This window comes from Gracilinanus agilis, chromosome 5, assembly GCF_016433145.1.
Source record: "Gracilinanus agilis isolate LMUSP501 chromosome 5, AgileGrace, whole genome shotgun sequence".
NCBI classification, from domain to species: Eukaryota; Metazoa; Chordata; class Mammalia; order Didelphimorphia; family Didelphidae; genus Gracilinanus; species Gracilinanus agilis.
The window spans coordinates 226074799-226094444 of record NC_058134.1 but is presented as its reverse complement, the minus strand read 5'-3'; the positions used below and the strand labels follow the sequence as shown (position 1 = coordinate 226094444).

At 43.3% G+C, this 19646-nt stretch overlaps 1 protein-coding gene across 1 annotated transcript in view; it reads right to left on the bottom strand.

Annotated features, from left to right (window-relative positions):
- Positions 1-1919: 1919 nt before the first annotated feature.
- The window catches only part of GLT8D2 (glycosyltransferase 8 domain containing 2), a 72290-nt gene continuing 54563 nt past the window's right edge, over positions 1920-19646 (bottom strand). The window contains exons 5-11 of the mRNA XM_044679143.1: positions 15527-15704; positions 12970-13087; positions 11733-11817; positions 7509-7621; positions 5893-6059; positions 3919-4031; positions 1920-2484 (exon numbers count right to left, since the gene is read on the bottom strand). Of these exons, the coding sequence (XP_044535078.1) occupies positions 2312-2484; positions 3919-4031; positions 5893-6059; positions 7509-7621; positions 11733-11817; positions 12970-13087; positions 15527-15704 (947 nt within the window). The 3' untranslated portion in view covers positions 1920-2311. The remainder of the gene's footprint in view (positions 2485-3918; positions 4032-5892; positions 6060-7508; positions 7622-11732; positions 11818-12969; positions 13088-15526; positions 15705-19646) is intronic.

Below are 19646 nucleotides of genomic sequence, written 5' to 3'. Positions count from 1 at the left end.
TGTTTTTTTTTTTTAACAGCTTGTATATTTATACTTCTTAAACCTGCATATAGCAAGAAATTCCAGGGACCCTCATATGCCTGAAAAGCACATTCTGTGCATGATTGTCACGGGTACAGACACAGATGTGTCACAATTCACATGTGCACATGACACACTTCATCTGCTGTCCGTGGAACATGTACTTTGGAACTTGGGGGTTTTCCAGTTGTGCTGATGTAGGACCTTAAATCATTTTTCCCCCAAAGTGGCCCCTTCCCCATGTGGCCAGCGGTTTGCATTTATTGGTAAGGAAGTTGCCTGGGCTCAATCCATGTGTGGCTCAGGATCAGAGCCGGCCGCCTTTACTCTGCAACAGGCCAACAGCTGGCCATCCCCCAGGAGCTGGCATAAAGCAGTCAGCTCTGGGGAATGCAGGCAGGCTGTTGAAAATCACATTTTCAATGGTTCATTTGTCACTTGGCAGATTGTTCCTTGTGAGGATGAACAGAGGTATGTGGTTTGGAGGCAGTGACCTTTCTGTCTGGGTGCCTGCCTCTGCTCTCCATGTGGTGGAGGAAGAAAGGAGGACAGGAGCAAAATGTATGTATGTCCTTTAGTCAGAGCAGGGCATTGCTCATAACATTTTCATGATGTTCAAATAGGTGCTTTTCATACTTGAAACATGCATAAAATGTGGTGTCTGTAACATACTATCATTTCCTTTGCTGGTCTTATCTAATAAGCCAGTACTTTTCATTCCCTCTCTCTACCATAATTCATCTCTTTGGCAAGAATGTCCATTGGTTAGGGTGGGTCCAATGAAAAAGGTATTTGGATTCTATATCTTGATTTTCTAGCATACAGTCTCCACGGTGCTACAGATGACCCCATGATTCCTTTGTCTTGTGTGTGTTACACCCATTCATTGATGCCACTTTTATTCAATTCTGACCTGGTCAGAGTGCTCCAATCATGGAAGGTCGGAGCTGGAAGAGGCCTTGGAGAGGTCTGCTAGTTCAGCTCCTTAATTTTGTTAGTGAGAAAACTGAGACCCAGTGAGGGTGATAAGTGTTTTGTGAACTAGGGCAAGAACCCAAATGTCCTGACCCCCAACCCAGTGCTCTTAAACATCATGCTTTTATATTCAGATAGTATGTGGCTTTTAAATGAAATATTTATGATGGTTTATAGTTCTTGTTTTCAGGGGGTCGTGTGGCTTACCCCACTCTTGTAATAGCTGTTTAAAAATTGATCTTGTGAATCGGATCCTGCCTTCTTGTTTTTGTTTTTTGGCTGTGCTGGAAGCTTTCTCCTCTTTTCGCTGGTCTCAGTAAGCTGTGTGAAAATCTTTGTTCTTTGTTCTCTAAAATGATGTACTGTATTACCGTTTACATGGACGTTCAAGGTGCTCCCAAGTGCCTTGCATCAGGGATTAGTAGGAATTCAATTCTATTTTCACAAGAACTACGTAAATTAGCATGTGATTAGGTACCACTAGAGTATGTCACTATTGTCGCTTCACAATAGTTTTGGTTTTAGTCTTTGGATTTTGTCACACACCTGCTATAGAAGTGAATATTGGAAATATCTAACCATGTGATATGGCGTTTTCATGAAACCCAAGAAATCAGTCGTGGCTGTTAAATTATCTTCTCTATGATGTTCTGGAGCTTTTTCATTAAATGGTGGATGGAGAATATTTTAAATTCTTTAGGAAGTTTGCCAATTTTGACAAATTTGACAATAAAATTATAGGAATTCTGTCTCTCTGTTGTCCTCCTTTTTTGTGTGTGAGATCCTAACATTTCATTCACCTTTTTTGTATATTCAGTTTTGGGGGAAAAAACCTCCACTTAATTGAAAATGTTTGACATGGTTCAAAACCAGAGAAATTAGAAAATCAAAAACCACTGAATATTTTAAACTTAATAGTTCAATAAAGTGGTGACTCATAAGTTAGGGAGAAAAAAGCCTCATCTTTATTGTGAAATTTTAAACGTGGTTAAAAATCTCTCGTTTTCTGATTTTATTAATCCTTTGAAGATGCTTGTTTTTCTTTGAAGGTCAAGCTAAGCAATTGAATGTTAATATTCCAATGTACCAATTTCTTTCCCACCATCTATTTACACAGTTTTGATTTTCCCTAAGGGGGTACTTTCAGGGGAGAAAAAAGAATAAATCCATTTCTTCATTCCATAGTACAAGTCTCAGAAGCCTTCTTTGTTAAATGAAGGTGAATCCTATGATTCAAATGTGTTGAAAAAGTGCTCATAAAATCCACAAGTTGCAAGTTTATGCAGCAGGAGAGAACATGCGGTAGATCCATATATCAACTACCTCCACGATTGAGTTTGAATTTCCCAGAAGGGTCAGGAATGAACCAGCTTTCCCAGAGGTCAGGGTGAACACTAGGGAAGTCCCAAGGTTTGTGCCTTCCATTCCAGTGAAGTAATTTAGCCTCCTGAAGAAAATGCTCAGAGTATCTGGCATCTGCACTCCAGCCTTCAGTGTGTTTGGGAAGAAAGCAAGAGAAGCATCCTGTTAGAAGGCATTTTAAAAAGCAAAGCAGCTGTCAGTAAATTTGATATGGAGAGAAAAAAGGACGTGACAGGACCATGTTGAACCACTAATTCGGTAGTGTGAGAAAGCGAAGGAACCTCTGAGAGGCTTGTTTATGCCGCCGATTTGCCCATGGCCCGCTGAGAGATGGAGAAGGAGCCGAGAACCCTAAAGCTAGGGCCAGGAAAAACCGTAAGAGAACACCTCTTCCAGGCCCCTCGATTTACCGGGGAGGAAACTTTGGCCCACGAAGGTTTAGTTACGTACCGTCCCCAGGGTCACGTTGAGAGTAGCCATCGGAAAGATAGCGGCACTGCGGCAGCCCTGGGAAGGAGATGCTCTTACTTACCTGTCCCGTTTTACAGATGAGGAATCTGAGGCAAACAGGTAAAGTGACTTACCCAGGGTTACGCTGGGTCAGAATTCAAACTCAGATCTTCCTGGATCCCTGTAATCTACAGAGTCTGTGCACTTCTACACACACACAGACATGTATACGCTACACTATATAATGTGAATATCTGTGTATGTATACACTTACATGAACATGGGCAGCTAGAAGGTACAATGAATAGAGCACTCGGCCTGGAGTCAGGAAGACCCTGGGTAAGTCACTTCACCTCCATCAGTCTGTTTCCTCATTTGTAAAATGAGGATCATAATAGCACCTCCCTTAGAGGGTTGTGAGCATGAGATAACATTTGTAAAGCACTTAGCACAGTACCTAGCATAGAGTAGGCACTTAAATGTTTCCTTCCTCTCTCCCTTCCTCCCTTCCACTTCTTTCTGTCCCTCCACACTCCCTCTCTTCCTTTCTTCCTCTTTCCTTCCCAGCTTTCTTCTGGCCTTTCTCCCTCCTTCCTTCTTCCCTCTATCCATCTCTGCCTCTAATGTTTTTTTTTTTTTTAAATTAGATACAACCTTTATTGCAGCTTAAATCATACCCCACGTGGTTTTTTTAAAACCCCTCACCTCCTGTCTTAGAACCAATACTATGGATTGGTTCCAAGGGAGAAGAATGGTAACGGCTAGGCAAAGTGACTTGCTCAGGGTCACACAGCTAGAAAGTGGTGGGGGTCAGCTTTGAACCCCCAAATCCATCTCTAGGCCTGCCCACATGATTTTTATAACACATTTTTATACAATGGAGCCATTATAACTGAGCTCTAGGGTTTCACCTCCCAATTCCCAGGAAATTTTGCAAGCATAATTTGCAATTAAAGTTATAGGATTTTGTTGGGTCAAAAATGCCTTTGATTCTCCTGCAACATGGTGTCTGTGACTTCGAGAAGCCAGCTAATGCCATTTCAGGACGACTGTCGGTCTGGTGCCGAATGGAGGGCTTGCTTCTTCCCCTCGGCGCCACGCCAGGCTTACCCAGGTGCCTGATGTGCCACAGAGGATTGATGTGCGAATGCTTCCCGTAAAACACGATGAGCATGGGGGAGGTGGCCACTCCGCCACCCAGGGAGCTGCTGTAGAGGTTTTCCCTAGGAAAAAAAAGACATATTCCGTGAAACTTGGAGGTGTCCAAGCTCAGAAGGAAACAAAGCAAACGTGTCATCTCGGAGCACGTGAATCTGGCCACTGTTAGAGGCTTCTAGAGGCAAGAGCTACTGCGAGAAAGTATTTCCCAGAGAATCACAAGAACACATTTTCTAATTAATATCCCCAGATTTTCAGAATTGCTCAAGTGTTTAGTTCCCTTTTCTCTGCCTAAATCACACCCTCGGAAGGCTTTGCAATCTCAGTGGATGGGACTGTTCTCTCTAATGGAGCAGATCAGAACCGGCCCATGCCTGCTGTGCTGTGTAACATCTGGCCTGGGCGGCGCAGTGGGTAGAGGGCTGGGCTCAGAACCGGGAAAAACTCCACTTTCTGAGTTCAAATCTGTCCTCAGATACTCGCTAGCCAGGCGAGTTCCTTAACTCCGTTGGCCTCAGTTTCCTTAACTGTAAAATGAGCTGAAGCAGGAAATGGCCCACTGCTCCAGTATCTCTACCAAGAAAACCCCAAAGAGGTCACGAAGAATCAGACACAACTAAAACAACAATAAATGCCGCAGGGAGTCCACCCAATGTACTAGAGGACTTTCCTCGTTTTCTCCTTACGACATGGGCGTCAGTGGAGCAATTTTTTACCTGCCATTCTTGACTGAAAAAAGAAAAAAGAGCAGGTTCAAGTGGGTCAGTCTTACTGTAGGGTTACGGTTAGAGACTGGACCTTTTTACCTGCATAGATGAGGAAACTCCTCCCACTGCAGGGAGGTACCTTTCTTGCAACCTAGAGCAGTGATGGCGACCCTTTTGGAGACAGAGTGCCAGGCCCCACCCCCACCCCATCCCCAGACCAGGTGCCTGGCCCTTCCCCCACACAGGCTGGGTGCCCCACCCCCACCCCATCCCCAGACCAGGTGCCTGGCCCCACCCCCACACAGGCTGGGTGCCCCGCCCCCTTACCCCAGACTGGAGGGAAGAAGCACTCTCATTGGGCTGCTGGGCGGAGGGGCAGGAGATATGAAAAAAAGTCATCAGATGTGGTGGAGAGGGGGAGGGGAGCAGCTCCGCCCGAGTCCCTCTGCCTTTCTAGTGACCAACTCTGGTGGGGGGGAGCTGCGTGCCCGTAGGGTGTGCCCTCTTTGGCACCTGTGCCACAGGTTCGCCATCACTGTCCTAGAGTCTTGAAGAGCTGCCTGGAACACGGGGACCTGAATCCATCCCTTCCTGATCCTGAGATGAGATCTCTAGCCAATATTCCACATAATCTTAAAACACAAATTCTTTTCTTTCCCTAAAGGACAATAGCTCTTAAGGGGCCTTCAAAGCCAACTAGTTCAAACCCCTCATTTAACAGGCGAAGCTCACAAACGTTAAATAACTTCTCCAACATCACATAGGTTGCTTATTAGCTTAATCTCAGCATTCCTCTGATTTAGAGTATTTTTATATTTGCTGTTTTGTTGTCTTGTCCGGCTTTGTGACCCCTTTTGGGGTTCTCTTGGCAGAGATAATGGAGTGATTTGCCATTTCCTTCTCCATTTAACAGATGAGGAAACTGAGGCAAACAGGATGAGGTAACTTGCTCAAGGTAACGTAGCTAGAGTCTCAGGTCATATTTGAACTCAGGTCTTCCTGATTATAAGCCTAGCACTCCATCCACTGCCCGTTTGTATATTTACTTCAGTAAACTTCAGTTATATTAACTTCAATTCAACTAAGAGTCAAAAAATGTTTGAGCTAGTAGAACCCTTCCTGGTCAGTTAGTCCAAACCAAATAATATAAAAGTTATCTAATAAATGGAAAATTAACTGAGTAGTTTTCCATTCTCATATGGAAGAGCCTCACACATACGCCACATTTCTTTGCATCCACTTCTCTAGCTGCTTAGTGATTCGCTGGTGTTTCCATTCGGTCATATTGGCAACAATCACGCCGGGATTGAAAGAGCAGGTCCCGGGGCTGATGCCGAGGTCTTTGATCGCCTTCTTTCGGTAGTCCAGAAATCCCATGTATGTATTCTGCAAAAGAATACAGATTTTGGCTCATGAGCCAGGCTTAGCACATTGTTTCTGGAACACTATCAGCCACTTATAGGAGATGCTTTTTTTTTTCTATTTTTTTTCTTTTGACTTTAAAATTTTTTTTCTTTTGAACATTTTCTCCTAGTTATACATTTCATGTTCTTTCCCTCTCCCCCAACCCCTCTAACCCCCCTTAGCCGACGCCCAATTCCACTGGGTTTCACATGTATCATTGATCAAGACCTAAATCCATATTATTGATAGTTGGACTACAGTTATCGTTTAGCATCTATATCCCCAATCATATCCAAAGAGGATGCTTTTTAAAGGATGTCCTTTCAACTATTTTTAAATGGTTTTAAAAAACGTTTTCTTTGCAATAATAAGGTGAAGTAGATAGTAGTTTTATCCCCATTTTAAAGATGAGGAAACTAAAGTCACCAAGTTTATGACCTTGGAAGTCACATAACTAGGGAATGATTGACATGGAACTCTAAACCAGATCCTCTGAGTCCAAATCTGGGCCATTTTCCAATGTACTAAAATGCCTCCTCTAATTGAGTAGAGGTCCAATTAGATGATCTTTGAGGTCTTTTTTAACTCTGAGGTTCTGGGATTCTATGAAACAGTCCCTGGCAAGTTAAGAGTAGACTATGTCTACATAGCTAATATAGTGGCAAAGCTAGGATTAAACTCAGTCTAGTTTTTGTTTTTCCCATTATCTTTTTGTTCCAAGCCTCTCAAATCCTATCTCAACACAGCTGCCAAAATCATTTTCCAAAATCATTCAAAAGCTCAGGTCTGACTATGTTAACCCCTACTCAATAAACTCCAACGGCTCCCTATTACCCCCAGGATCAAATATAAACTCCTCCATTTGGCCTTTAAAGTTCCTCACAACCTGGCCCTTTCATATCTTTTCAGCCTCCTTATAGTTTTCTCCCCTCCACATATTCTCTAATCCAGCAAAACGTGCCTTTGTGATATTCCTCAAACACAGAGCTCCATTGCCTAGCTTTTCACTCATTGTTCCCCATGACCTGGAATGCTTCCTAAGATTTGGCTCAAATATAACCTTCAGGAATCCTTCCTGATTTCTACTCATGCTAGAGTAGATTCTTTCTAATATCACCTTGTCTCCACTTTGCACTTTCCTTTCCTTTTTCCTTTCCTTCCCTTCCCTTTCCTTTCCTCTTTCCTTCCTTCCTTCCTTCCTTCCTTCTTTCTTTCTCTTTCTTTCTTTCTTTCTTTCTTTCTTTCTTTCTTTCTTTCTTTCTCTTTCTTTCTCTCTCTCTCTTCCTTCCTTCCTTTTTTTCTCATCATCCATCCATCCATCCATCCATCCATCCATCCATCCATCCATTGTTCAATTATTAAAGGAAAAGGAAAGAGACCTTCAAAGAGGGCCAGGCAGGGAAAGACAACAGAATGAGAGTGACTACTCACCTGCATCCCTGCACTTCTAACCATTTCATGGGTGGAAGGTAAATCACAGTCATCTGAGAAAGCCGCTGCATGACCCAGCATCAACTTTGTGTCATACAATTCTTGGATATCACCTGAATTTCAAAATATCAAGCTGACATCTCAAAGAAGTAGTCAAAGAGCCCCCAAGAGACTTAACCTTTTTTAAAAATAGCTAAATAAGTCCAGCTCCTTCAGGAAACGAAGACCCAGTGAGGCTGATGAAGACACAGTGAGTGTGGAGAAGGGCTTGACCAAGGATGGTTCAAAGAATCCTGGGTCCAGAGCTGAAACGAACCTCAGAAGCCATCTAATTCAACCCTTTCATTTTACAGATAAGGCAACTGAGGGGAGGTGACAGGTCCAACGGCATGCGGCTGGTCACTGACTGAACCACTTCCCAGGCCTGTTGCTTTCTCTCCACCCCACAATGCTGCCTTGCTTAGAAAGGTACCATTTATTTGTGGTTTAAATGCCACCCATTTATTCTCTCAACTACCAGGGCCCATTCACCTGCATTGTCCGACCTGCAGCATTGGACTGGATTCACTTCAATAAAGTCTTCTCCCTTTTCCCTCCCCTGATACCATGGAAGCTTCTTGAGAGTGGAGGTTGTTTCCATCTTTTCTTTGCACACCCGGCCCTAACCCAGGTCCTTGCACATAAAGAGGAGCTTAATAAATGTTGGATGACTGATGCTCGATTGACTGAGGGGGAGGAATCTCTTTGGCACTCTTTGCCAGATACTTGTGTTAGTTTGTGTGAGTATCTCTCTCTCCACAGGGGACGTGCTACAGACAAGTTGACAAGTCATAATAACAACAATAATGAATTATCAGAAATGGAGAGAGGGTTCAGTACTTTAAGGAGTTCAGTTCTGAATCATTTTGCAAAACAAATTCCCTCCCCATTCTACCCTCTATGTAAACCTAAATGTTCATATTCAAACTGGGTTTGTTTTAAGTATTATACACTTAGGGAGCAGTGAGGTGGCTAAGTGGATAGGGAGCCAGGAGGTTCTGGGTTCAAATCTGGCCTCAGACACTTCTTAGCTGGGTGACCCTGGACAAGTCACTTAACCTCCACTGCCTAGCCCTTACTGCTCTTCTGCCTTGGAACCAGTACTTGTGTCAATTCTAAGATAGAAAATAAAGGTTTAAAAATATATATTATACACCTGGAGCTAAAATATGTGAGATCCCAGGCTTGGCAAAGAGGCAAAGAAGATCCATTGTCTTTCTGAAGGATAAAAATGTTTAAAAAGAAAAAAAGGAATAAAAAACCAACAGACATTTTCACTCAACCTGTCATTCAGCAGATACCAAGTCTCTTCTCTATTGCAAGGACCTGTGCTAGGTACCATGGGAAAAGGATGCCATCTCTCGCCCCCATGCCTTTGCCTAGGCTCGCCTTCCAAACATCTACCTCTTAGAATCCCTGGCTGCCTTTAGGACTCAGCTCAAGCACCCCCTCGTCTAGGCAGCCTCTCCTTGTCCCCACCCCTTCAAAGGGTGCCATCCATCCCTCTTTGAAGTTTGCTATTATTCTTGTCATTTCAGTCACGATGCTATCTGGGATTTTCTTGGCAGAGAAACTGGAGTGGTTTGCCATTTCCTTCTCCAACTCATTTTACAGAGGAGGAAACTGAGGCAAGCAGGATTATGTGACTTGGCAAAGATCACACAGCTAGTAAGGGTCTGAGATCAGATTTGAACCCAGGAAGATGCATCTTCCCTGAGTTCGGACGTAGCCCTCTAACCTCTGTGCCACCTAGCTGCTCCCTTTAAAGTTAACCGCCATTGACTCGATATTTGTTTTGAATGTGCTGATTTATATAAGTTGTCTCCTCCATTAGAACAAAGCTCCTCCGCCTTCGTCCCTGATTTTCAGTTTCCTCTTGTGCATTAGAGTGCAAACTCCTCGAGGACAGGAGAAGTCCTTTTGGCTTGTGTTGGTGTCCCCCAGAAGAGCTTAATAAATGCTTGTTGGCCAGCCTCACCTCGAGAGTGGGGACTCATTTTGCTTTTAGTTTGATCCTCAACTCTTAGCCTCGTAGTCCATGCTAATGGATTCCTGAGCCTCTTTATTGATTGATCACGAACAAGAACCTTGAGGAATTCACTCGTTCACAATCTCAGCTCACCGCTGCTTAAATGTTGGCATGACCAATCAAGGGGGTGCCCTTTCCTGTGCCAGGTTCAAAGCCTGCTTCCCTGTCGAGGTAAATGTGACCCCAGTCCCAAAGCCCTTTGGCATGAGACTCTTAGTGATGAAGAGAAATGCCCTCTGCCTGGATGTGGGATTAGCACCCGCCACCCTCCCCATTCCCCCATTTCCTTCCTAGCTATGGCATCTTGAGCTCATGTAGCTGGGCACATACTGACTTCCTCGTTGTAAGGTGGATTCCTGGAAGGTAACAGCTACTCTGGTTCTGTCTTTAGATGCCTAGCACCCAGCACCATCCATCACACATTCATTGGCTTGGGGAATCGGTTCATTGGTTCAGGGATTTAGAGAAAGAGAAGGAAATGGATCCAGTTGGGCAATGATGGTGCTGAGCAACAACAAAATACACTTCAAACTTTAGAAAGGCCTCCTGGCAGAGCAGTTGGCAGGCTGGCCTTGGGAAGGAAGACCTGGGTTCAAGTTCTGCCTCAGACACACACACATATACATACATGACCTCTGCCCCCAGGCAACTCTAAAATTGGAAATTCCTGAGGAGCTGAGTTTCCTGCACTGATGAAATTAAAATTTGGAATTTTCCCACTGCCAAATATATAGTTATATTGTTGACAGTGGTCAACCCATGAGGTAATTCGTGCAAGTGCTATTTTCACTACTTTACAAAAGAGGAAACTGAGACTCAGAGAGGCAGCTTATAAGTATCAGAGATGGGATATAAAACCAGTTCTGACTTTTTAAGTTCAGGGCTCTTTTCGTTATTTATTGCTCCCTTCCCCATCGCCACACACATACCCATCCTGGGCTTTGGGCCAAGAAGAGTTAAGAAAAAATAATGACAATCCTAGTCAGAACAGTGAGTAGAGCCCTGGATCTGGAGTTAAGAAGATCTCTTTAAAATCTGGCCTTAGATACTTACTAGCTGAGTAACCTGGGGCAAGTCATATAACCTTGGTTTGCCTCAGTTTCCTCACCTTCGAAATAGAGAAAAAAGATCACCAACCTCTCAGGGTTGTTGTAAAGATCTAAGAACTGCCAACTATTTAGCACAGTGCCTGACACCTGGTAAAGACTATCTAATTATTAGCTATTATTATTCCTTTAGGGTTTATAAAACACTGTCCTCCAAACAATCCAATGAACTAGGTAGTTGGGGTCCTTTTTTTGGAGGGGAGGGGTGGTTCAGACCTCCACATGAGGAAACTCCCTCTACCCATGCATATCTGTAACTCTCCTGTAACTTGGATTCTTAGAGAATTGCTGTGGACTAGGAGACATTAATTGTCCTGTGCAGGCACCCCTCATGTCAGAGGCAGAACTTGAATCTCTATCTTGACTCCAAAGATGTTGCTTCTCAGAATAAAGAGTACAGATTTTATTGCCCCCACTTTATTACTGGGGAAATTTTAGATTTGAGAAGGGGGCGTGGAAAGACCTCCCCATAGTCACATAGCTAGGAAGTAGAAGACTAGGACTAAAATCAAGATCTCTTGCCTTGAGTCAAGTGTTTTTCCTCCCCTGCGATCTAGGTCAAATGTAGCTGGGGCTCAATGCACACAATACCTACAGACTTTTGCTCCTTTCTTCTTCTTCTTCTTTAAAAAACCAAACCAAACAACCCTGACCTTCCATCTTAGAATCAATACTGTGTATTGGTTCCAAGCCAGAAAAGTGGTAAGAGCTAGACAATGGGGGCTAAGTGACTTGCCCAGGGTCAGGCAGCCAACTAATGTCTGAGATCAGATTTGAACCCAGGACCTCCCATCTTTCTAGACCTGGCTCTCAATCCACTGAGCCACCTAGCTGTCCCCTGCTCCCTTATTCTTGTCACTCACAAATAAAACCTTGCTGCTACATGACTAGGAGGATGGAGAACAGTCCTCATTTTCAGCCCATTCCCAAATTCCATCCAAAGTCAGGATTTCTCCACAAGCAACCCAAACAACTGAGCCCTTTGTCCATTCAGGAAGTCACTTTGCTCATCGGTGGCTCCTTTCCAAGGGATCTTGGCAGGCAGCGTACCTTGTACGATGACATCATCATCCAAGTAGATGACTTTCTCATGTTTGTGGATAAGTAGAGGGAGATAAAACCTCACAAAGTTCAACTGTTAAAAGAAGGAGAGAAAAAAAGCTCTGAAGGAGGTATTTTATCCCTAAAGGTCTTTCAGTGTTACTTGATGATTCAAGGACTTAGAAAATCTCAGGGTGCTCTAAACCTCTCTCCCAGCAAGGAAACTCCCTGTGATTGTGGAATCTTTTCCGTTGTATCTGACTCTTTTTCACCCCAGAGTAGTTTGCCATTTCCCTTCTCCAGCTCGTTTGACAGATGAGGAGACAGACAAAGTGGGTTAAGTGCCATGCCCAGCGTCATAGAGCTCATAAGTGTCTGAGGCTGGATTTGAACTCTTCCTGACTCCCGGTCCTGTGCTCTACCCACTAAGCCACCTGGCTGCCCCCAAGGAAACCCCCTGCATTCCTGCAGATTGGCACAAATAGTCTTAAAGAGTTGTGTTGGGCATTGAGATCTTTGCTCCAGCTTTTCAGTAGAGTATAGCTGATACTATCTCTTGGATACCCCAGGGCATCATCTATTCAGGGTTACCAGCAGAGATGTGCTAGAGCCAGCTCATACCGGCCTGTGGGAGTCAATGGTCAGATTTTTAATATGAACCTTAGAAATTGGCAAACACCATAAATCTGGGCATGATTTGCTTTGTTGATTGCCTAGAGTTAAGAATGTGATTATTTAAATGTTATTAATGTAGATTAAGCTTTAAAAAAAAAACCTTACTTACTGCCTCAGTATAAATTCTAAGACAAAAGAGCAGCAAAGACCAGGCAATCAGGTGTAAGTGACTTGACTAGGGTCACACAACTGGGAAGTGTCTGAGGTCAGATTTGAACCCAGGTCTTCTTAACTCCAGGTCCTGGTACTTTATCCAATGTGCCACCCAGCTGTCCCCAGATTAAAATTTAAAATGGATTGTGTATCATTTCCCCCTCCCCCCACCCCAGAGAGCCCATTGTTAAACATTTAAAAGCATCCCGAAGATTGGAAGGAACTTTAGAGGTCATCAAGTCCAATTTCTTCGCCCAAACTAATCGACCCCCTACGTGTGATCGATGATGCAACGTTCTGCTCCGTAGTCCCGGCCAAGCCCCGCCCCCATGACCAAGAGAAGCCCCAATAATTTCCCAGAATGCCTTCCGCCTCCACACACGAGTCTCACAACAATCCTGCTTCCCTTGGAACTCACGGGTTGTAGCAACTCAGGACGTGCCGTGTCTGGTCGGATTTTTCCTTTGAGGACCATTGGGTTGAATTCCACAATTTTAAACTTGATTTCCCTTAATTTGGAATGTTCGATCCATTTCCTGAAGAGGCGATAAAAGTCAAAGGGAAAAACAACGGCTTGAACACATGGGTTGATGCGGACAGGTTTGGGGATGTAGACTCTAAACGTTCACCCCAGGGCAACTATCAGTAATATGGAAATAGGTCTTGATTGATGACACATGTTAAAACCAGTGAAAATGAGCATTGGCTATGGGAGTGGGGGGGGGGGGTGAAGGGGAAAGTAAGAACATGAATCATTTTTTTTTTTTTTTTTATCCTGGGACTCCATTCTAGGAGCATAGGGCCACAACCAGTAGGCAATGGGTCACACAGTCGCTCAGGGTCACCCAGCTGGAAAGTGTCTGAGCCCGGGTTTTGAACCCAGGACCTTTCGTCTCTAGGCCTGGCTCTCAATCCACTGAGCTAGCCCAGCTGCCCCTACTTTAGGTTGCAGTTTCTTTAGCAGATGTTCTACGGCCATACCACCCTGAACGTGCCAGATCTCGTCTGATCTTGGCATGAATCATGTAACCATTTAAAAAAAAATTTTTTTTTTAATTTTTAAAAATGTTTCTAAATTTTTTAAATTTAAAACATTTTTTTCTAAACAAATATTTAAATAAAAAAGGTCAAGGGGCATCATTATTTTAGCAACTGGAGAGGTACTGGATAGACTGGAGAAGGGAGAAGATGGTGCCAAGGAAACCAATTCTGAAGATTACAATAGTTCAAGCAAAAAGTGGTGAATGTCTGAAGTAGGGTGGTGGCTCTGCTGATGAAGAGAGGCATTTTTAGAACTTCTAGGATATTTCCTCCCAAAGAGGTAGCATGGCATCATGAATAAGAAGGCTTGTTCTGATGTCCTAAAGAAATGGGTTCAAGTCCTGCCTCCCACATAATTGCTGTGTGACTCTGAGTGATATTACTCTTTAGTGCTCACCAAAGCAACTATATTCATGTATTTTCTGGGTTTGTATTAGCAGATATACTCTAAGATATTTTTATGCTTTCTCTGATTATTTTAAATGTAATATCTCTTGCTCTTTCTTTTTGCAGGACTTTGTTGGTGAGATGTAAAAAATACTGAAGTTTTCTGTAGGTTTATCTTATATCCTGCTACTTTGCTAAAACTATTGATGGTTTCAACTAACTTTTCGGTTGAATCTCAAGGATTTTCCATTCATGCCATCTATTGTCTGCCAAAAGAGTGTTTTATTGCCTTTTTGTCCCTTGTGATTACTTTGCTTTCTTTTTCTTCTCTTATTGCTATTGCTAAGCATTTCTAATACAATATTAAATAATATTGATGACAATAGGCATCTTTGTTCCACTTCTGATCTTATAAAAAAGGCTTTTATCCTATTCCCATTGCAGATGTTTGCTGATGTTTTTAGGGGTGAATTTCTTATCATTCTAAAGCAGTAGTTCCCAAACTTTTATGGCCTACTGCCCCTTTCCAGAAAAAATATTACTTAGCCCCCCAGAAATTATTTTTTTAAATTTTAATAGCAATTAATAGGAAAGATAAATGCACCTGTGGCCATCACCCCCCCCCCCCCATCACTGCAGGTCCCACCAGGGGACGGTGGTGCCCACTTTGGGAATCACTGTTCTAAAGAATAATCCATTTATACCTACGCTTTCAAGTATTTTTTTTTTAAACTCTTACCTTTCATTTTAGAATCAATACTGTGTACTGGTCCAAGACAGAAGAGCTGGAAGGGCTAGGCAATGGGGGTCAAGTGACTTGCCCAGGGTCACACAGCTAGGAAGTGTCTGAGGCCAGATTTGAATCCAGGACCTCCCATCTCTGGGCCTGACTCTCAATCCACTGAGCCACCCAGCTGCCCCTCAAGTATTTTTAATAGGAATGAGTTGAAAATAAAATGGTATTTTTTTATCTGTCCAAGTTCATGGAGCCCATGGAATCTATCCATTAATCCCAAGTTAAGAACTCGTGGTCTAAGACCCTAAGGGGTAAAGAAGGGGATGATCTTCTTTGATAAAGAGAGTTTTCTATTTCAGGATGTTCCCTATGCTAAGGAAATTCCAGGGCCAGGCCCTATCTTCTGCCTCAGATCTTTAAATTTAGAGGAGAGGCGATGCTTTCTGCTTAAGTGATTTATAAATGTTAGTGGATGATGCCAAATATACAGAATCATTTCAAATAGTTTTAGTCATAGGATCCAAGATGTAGGGCTGGAAAGGGCCTTTGAACTCATCTAGTCCAACTCCCTTCTTTTATAGAGGAGGAAGGGTGTAATCTTCTGACTCAGCTAGAACTGCTCTTGTTTGGACATGGTGCCGGTGCTTCCCTCGCTGCCAGTGGTGCCCCCGGGCACCTCGTCCTCCATGCTATGATTGCTTGGTTATGATGACTCAATCAAATCCCCAAAGAAAGGGCAGTGTTTATACTACAAGACAATGGTTGCTAAATGGGAAAATACAAAGCAAGCCCTCTAAAGCACGTTGGTTACCGGATGTGAGAGAGCGTGTTCCTCAGGCCGACCACGTAGAACAAGACGTTGGCATCTGTGTTGCTGTAGATGCTGTTGATGGCCGCCATGGCGGCACCCATCCTGCCTGCTGCTGCGCACACCACCACGGGAATCTCTTCTTCCATTTCCTCGGAATCCTCTGCATCGTCTGCAGCCACTGAATTAAGAATCAGCACAAGGGCAAGTCCTGAGAAATGCCAGATGTGGACAGATGGGCACGAGTAGCAATAATCACCAGGACTGAACAGGAAGACCACCTGAAGACAACTGCTATGGGGAACAAGTCCGGAGCCGTCCAGCACAGTTATTTTGTTTGTTTGTTTGAAACCCTTACCTTCCTTAGAACTGGTACTATGACTTGGTTCTGAGGCAGAAGGGCAGTAAGGGTTAGGCAATCTCAATTGTTAAGTGACTTGCCCAGGGTCACACAGGTAGGAAGTATTTGAGGCCAGATTTGAACCCAGGACCTCCCATCTCCAGGTCTGGCTCTCTATCCACTGAGTCACCTCGCTACCCTATGAGATAATAATTTCTAAAGTGCTTAGTAGAGTCCCTGGAACATAGTAGGTGTTTAATAAATGTCGACTATTATTATTGTTGTTATTATTACATATTATACAACACAACGATGCCAATATACAGACATTTCAAATGCTTATTCATCATAGGATCCAAGACATAGAATCTATTTCATATATATATATATATATACATACTTACATATATATGATATATAATATTGTGTGTGCGTATATATATTTAATATAGTATATAACAACATATAATCTATAACAATTATATATTATATTCAGGTAAAATTTCCTGAACTAGTCTGTTCTACTTTTAGAAGAGTTCTAATTGGGGCAGCTGGGTAGCTCAGTGGATTGAGAGTCAGGCCTAGAGATGGGAGGTCCTAGGTTCAAATCTGACCTCAGACACTTCCCAGCTGTGTGACCCTGGGCAAGTCACTTGAGCCCCATTGCCCACTTTTCCACCTAGGAAGCCAATACACAGAAGTTAAGGGATTAAAAATGTAAAAAAAAAAAAAAAAAAAAAAAAAGAGTTCTAATTGTCAGCAAGTTTTTCCTGGCATAAAGCAAAGGACCCCTCTGTGCCCCTCTGTGCTCATTTGCCCTCAGTTCTGGCCTTTGATAGAACAAAACTGTCTTCCACATTACAGCCTGTCAGATCCTTGTAGACTAGTATACAATCTTTCCCAATCTTTCTTTTCTTCAGTCTTTAAGTATCCCCACCAGCTAATAGGGCTAGAAGGAACCCCTCTATTTTAGAGATTAGGAACTGAGGGACAGGGAAGTTAAGGGATTTGATTAACGTGGCAGAAAGAAGAAGTAAGAAAGCCTCAAGGACTTGGATCCAGGTTCCCTCACTCTAAACTTTGGCCATTCCTTCTCTTTTCGTTGGGCTGAGAAGAAACCAGCCCAGCTGAAAATGAGCATGGCTGTTGGGGAATTTGGAGACAAAAGGTTAGGGAGGAAGGCTGATGTGTAGCAGGTCCTTAGTAGGTCAAGAGAACAGTTGAGACTTGATTTGATGAGCATTCTGGATTGCTGAGGCCTCGGTCAATTATTTCACCTAGTGGGCAATGAGGTAGTACACTGGATAAAGAACCAGGTTGAGAGTCAGGAGGACGTGGGTTCAAATCTGGCCTCATCTGCTTCCTAGCTGGGTGTTCCTGGGCAAGTCACTTAACATAAATTGTCTGGCCTTTTCTGCTCTTCTGCCTTTAAACTTAGTGCTGATTCTAAGACATAAGGTAAGGGTTTAAAATATGTATATATTTTTAAATTATAAAGTGCCTAGTATGTGCCAGGCATTGTGTTAGACCCTACAGATAGAGAGACAAAGACGAAATGACCCTTACCTTCAAGGAACTTACATTCTTTGGGGGAGATAACCCTAAGCAACAAGCACTTATTAAGCACCAACTGTATGCACTTGGCCTTAGCTTCCTGAATTTAAATCTAGCCTCAGACACTTACTAGGTGTGTGACCCTGGGCAAGTCACTTAACTCGATTTGCATCAGTTCCCTCATCTGTCAAATGAGCTAGAGAAGGAAATGGTGAGTCACTCCAGTATCTTGGTGAAGAAAACCCCAAATTGTGATGGTCACAAAGAGCCAGACACAACTGAATGGACCCAACTAGACAAATATGCCAGGAACAATAATGCTAAGCACTGGAGATCCAGAGACAAAGGTGAAATCATCCCTGTCCTCAGGAAGCTTGTGGTCTATCAGAGGGAGACAACATCTATCCATGTCAATACAACAAAATAAAAATAAATAAGAGATAATTTCTAGGGCCAGGGAAGGAGAGCCGCGCTAACAGCTGGGGGATCATGAAGGGCTTCCTTGTAGAAGATGACTTTGGTACCAGGCTTTGAAGCCAACATCCCCCTGTTTAAGCAAAATGGGCTTGGCAGAAGCCAGGAGAGTTTGGAAGAAGGAGAAAAGGAAACCAGGGCTATTAATGAAGCTGGAGTTAAGTGATCTGAACACAGAGCGTCAGAAAGAACCACCAAGGACCTGAGAGGTCATCTCATCCAGCTCCCTCATTTGACACATGAGGGAACTGAGGCTCGGAGAGGATAAATGACTGACGTGGTCTGAACTCCGGTGTTTCTGATTCTAAATTCAATGCTCTATCCATGATGCCACATTTCCTCTAGGATGCTGCAGATGCTTGGATGATCCAAGATGATTCTAAGCTCCAGAGTGCAAGGGACTAAGAAAAGAGTGCTGCTTTTGAGAGCGAAGGCCAGGTTGGGAAAGGAGCTGGTTTGGGGATTTTATCATTAGTTCAGCCTTGAGTTTGAGGGACATTGAGATACTGGCGCTGTCCAAGTAGAAATTATCCAAGGAGAATTGCTTAATTGGTCTTCAGAGATATGGGATTAGCTTGCACTTGGAAATGTTTTCTAGGCCTTTTAAGGGACTTTTAAAAAATCACAAATCTCTAAATTGCAAAGAAGATGCTGACATACTATGGCAGAGAGAGATTATCCATCTGAGAGTTCCCAGTGCTAATCAAAGCACAGATCCAGTCCCAGTTCCTGTCCTCATTCATATACATTCTCTTACCTGACCTTTCTTGTGACTCAAATAAAAAGGGTCTTCTCTTTAAACTGCAATTCTCAGGGCCGCTAGATGACTCAACAGATAGTGAGCTAGGTCTGAAGATGGGAGGTCTTGGGTTCAAATATGACTCAGCCACTTCCTAATTGTGTGTCTCTGGGCAAGTCACTTAACCTCAGTTGCCTAGTCCTTACCATTCTTCTGCCTTGGACCTTCTAAGACAGATAGTAAGAGTTACAGAAAAAATTGAAAGTCTCTTCTCCATTAACACAAACAGTGGATATTTGACTTCACCTAGAATATCTTTTTAACCCTTGTCTTTCACCCTAGAGTCAATACTGTGTATTGGTTCTAAGTCAGAAGAGTGGGAAGGGCTAGGCAATGGGGGTTAAGTGACTTGCCCAGGGTCACACAGCTAGAAAGTATCTGAGGCCAGATTTCAATTCAGGACCTCCTGTCTCTAGTTCTGGCTCTCAATCCTCTTAACTACCTAACTGCCCCTACCTAGGATGTTTTTTCTTAAGTTCTTTAAAACATTTATGCAAGCCCAAATAACCTTTTTTAAGATTACTATTGGCTTCATTTTTTATTTAGTCTGCAAATGTTTTAATAAAATGTTCCTGCTTGGGAAATAGTGTGAACTTTCCATTATCCTGTAGCAGTGCTACAGTGAGGTGAGAGCCCAGGGTCATAGATAGCATGCAGAAGTATGCCCCACACGAATCTGGGCCGGTCCTCCTGAATATTTCATGCGCCTCCGTAATGAGTGAGAGCTTTAAAGTTAACTGTTAAAAAATTCACCTGGATAAGACCTCATCATCGGGTGGGCACTCTATCTGGATGATCATAGAGGTCCCTGGGGGAGGTGGAACTCACTAGAGAGGAGGGCAGCTGCTTTGAGTTAGATTTAGGTGCACATTCTTTCATTTTTTTTTCTGGGTTAAATAAGCGCTCTCTCTGTCTCTCTGTCTCTCTGTCTCTGTCTCTGTCTCTCTCTCTCTCTC